Source organism: Penaeus chinensis, chromosome 1 (genome assembly GCF_019202785.1).
Source record: "Penaeus chinensis breed Huanghai No. 1 chromosome 1, ASM1920278v2, whole genome shotgun sequence".
Classification (NCBI taxonomy): domain Eukaryota; kingdom Metazoa; phylum Arthropoda; class Malacostraca; order Decapoda; family Penaeidae; genus Penaeus; species Penaeus chinensis.
In genome coordinates, this window is record NC_061819.1 from 3066637 (window position 1) to 3069541 (window position 2905).

Consider the following 2905-nt stretch of genomic DNA (forward strand, 5'->3'; position numbering starts at 1 on the left):
CAACTCTACAATGGCAGAATAACCCCATCTACTGGCTAAATGCAGTGGGGTGTCTAGCACATTATTCTGAGCATTAATTGCTATTTCACAGCCTATAGATTCAGCATAAAAGAGTAACGCCTTAACACACGTAACATGACCATTTAGTGAACATAAATGCAAAGGGGTATTAGAGTCACTATCACACTTATTTATATCAGCACCAGCATGTAACAACAGTAACAGAGCATTCTGGTGGCCTCGCTGCGCGGCATAATGAAGGGGAGTCGCCCCTCGGAAATCAGTAGCTGTTAGATCTGCACCAAGACTCACTAACAATTCCACCACTGTCGGCCTGCCAAAAATGCAAGCAACATGAAGTCCTGTGTAACCTCTCTCGTCCCTTGTATGAATTGTGGGCATCAGATCTTTCTTGGGTTTTGATACTATTCGCTCGCACTTATCACAAGAACACAGCGGATGGCACAGCTGCGCATCAGCTTCAACAAGGCATGGCTCCTTTTCGATGCTACTTTCAAAAGGTCTGTACTTCCCGTCAAGAATATCCTTCACGTCCTCCACTTTGCCGAGACGAATGCACTCAAAGTACCGTGCCGTGGGGTCCACCCCATTGTACCCTAAGGCCTCCTCCATGCTTTTCAGAACGGGGCTCACAGTTGACTCGGCCTGGAGCATACAGTCCGCCTCTGGAGACGTGTTGCCAAATAAAGCACCTGAGCTTATGTGCTGTATGGCGGCCTCTAGGGAAGATATGTTAAAGCTTTGCTCACCGCTGTCAACTCCAGCTGCCGAGAACCGAAATAATTTTAGAAAGGACAAATGAGCAAACCAGTTGGGCAGGTTGCTCTTCACAACAAGAAACATCAATATGGGAAGCAGCTCATCAGACGACACGACACCTCCCTGCGACACGACGATAGATATGGCTCTCTTGAGGCATCCAAGCTTTCCAAGGGGCGTGCTGTAGCCCTCAATATTGACTATTTCAAATTTAGATTTTGTAAGGCTGCTCGAGAGCTTTGGATCAATATCCAAGTCTCTCACCTGCAAGTCGGAGAGGTTCCTGATTATTCTGTTGAGCCTCGCATCGTCCCCTGAGGTGCAGGCCGTGATGCCTTTCATCAGTTTCTTGTAGATCCCGTGCAAGAGGTACGTCTCCACGGAGAGTTTGATGGAGTCCAGGAGGTATTGATCTTCCTTGGTCTTGTGTTTCAGGCGGTGATCTGATAGGGTTACCTGTATGGCTTCTGAGAAGAGCTCGCCCACCAGATCTCGCAGCGTCTGCAGTGTCTCCTCCTCCAAATTTGGGTTTTGGTCCAGGAACTGCTGGACAAGGGAATCCAGCCTCTTGAGGGCCTCCTCGCCCCCCCCTTCTGTCCACAGGAGATCAATGCAGTCCCTCAGGGAGAATAGCATAACCAGGTCACAGGAGGAGGACGGCCCTAGGGCGTGGGAGGCATACAAAGGGTCCTCCAGGCACAGGACTTTGTACTTACGCATATCCTCATCATAAAACACTTCGTCGAACAGGACGTGCACGGAGTGGGGGTTGGACACCTCGTTCTCTAGGGTGAGGAGGTTGCCCTTGGCCACGACACCGCGGTCCGTCAGCGTCCGGAAGTGGGTCTCCGGAAGTTCGTCGCTCGGGACCAGAATGTGCCCTAGGATGTCGTCCTGGGCCAGGGCATACTTGGGCAGCGCCCCCGCCCGCGGCACGCACAGGATCCAGCCCGCCTCCACCGCCCTCTCGAACACCTCCGCGTACTCCCCCCGCAGCGCCTGGAAGAAGCTGTTCTCGTGCAGGTCCTCGTCGTACCTCTCCATCGTGTCGCGTTGCCTCACGGGATGGCGAGAGACCGGTTGTAAAGGAACACCCGCGAGAACATAATCCCTCCTCCTCCTGCCCCTCCTCCTGCCCCCCCTGCGCTCGCTCGCCTCCTCCGCCGCGGCCTCCTCCTGCTGGGGAAGGACCGGTTACCGAGCGCCTGCGACCCCGACGGCCGCGGCGACGTCGGCCGGCACGCGCAAAGTGTTGTGCCCCCTTTTGCTTGTTCTGCTTTATTTATCTATTTATTTGTTTATTTGTCTGTTATTTGTTGTTCTCCGTTCGACTTCCTTTCTTTTATTTGTTTATTTATTTGTTATTTGTCTATCTATTATTTGTTGTTTTCCATTCTACTTATTCTGTTCTGTTTATTCTACTTTCCTTTTCACTTTCCTTTTGACTGCATTATACGTACACTTTATGGATTAATGGAGGGGCATTAAACGTCTCGAAATCAATGGGCATTTTTCTCTTAAAAAGTCTAGTGCCAACACAAACCAAGTTTTTTGTTTTTTCTTTTTTTTCTTTTGACGTGGCTGCAGTTACATAAGCGGTAAAAGATTATTGGCGTGTTCATTTTTTCCCTATCTCTATTGATTTCTTGTATTTCTGTTTCTCATTTCGTTTTAATTGTATATATCTTGCGAGGTGAATCGTGTTATGTACTCAAGTGGAAACAAGGTTCAAGTTTTTTTTTATATTATTATTAATGATTGCTAGGATACATGTAACACACACGTACATACGCACACACACACACACACACACACACACACACACACACACACACACACACACACACACACACACACACACACACACACACACACACACACACACACACACACACACACACACACACACACACACACATAACACACACACACACACACACACCACACACACACACACACACACACACACACACACACACATACACACACACACACACACACACACACACACACACACACACACACACCAACATACACACACACACACACACACACACACACACACACACACACACACACACACACACACACACACACACACACACACACACGCACGCACACACAC

At 49.3% G+C, this 2905-nt stretch overlaps 1 protein-coding gene across 1 annotated transcript in view; it reads right to left on the bottom strand.

Annotated features, from left to right (window-relative positions):
- LOC125029008 (ankyrin repeat domain-containing protein 27-like) overlaps positions 1-2602 on the bottom strand; it is an 8118-nt gene extending 5516 nt beyond the window's left edge. Inside the window, exon 1 of the mRNA XM_047618714.1 lies at positions 1-2602. This exon is cut by the window's left edge and continues 927 nt beyond it. Within this exon, the coding sequence (XP_047474670.1) occupies positions 1-1824 (1824 nt within the window). The 5' untranslated portion in view covers positions 1825-2602.
- Between the last annotated feature and the right edge of the window lie 303 nt (positions 2603-2905).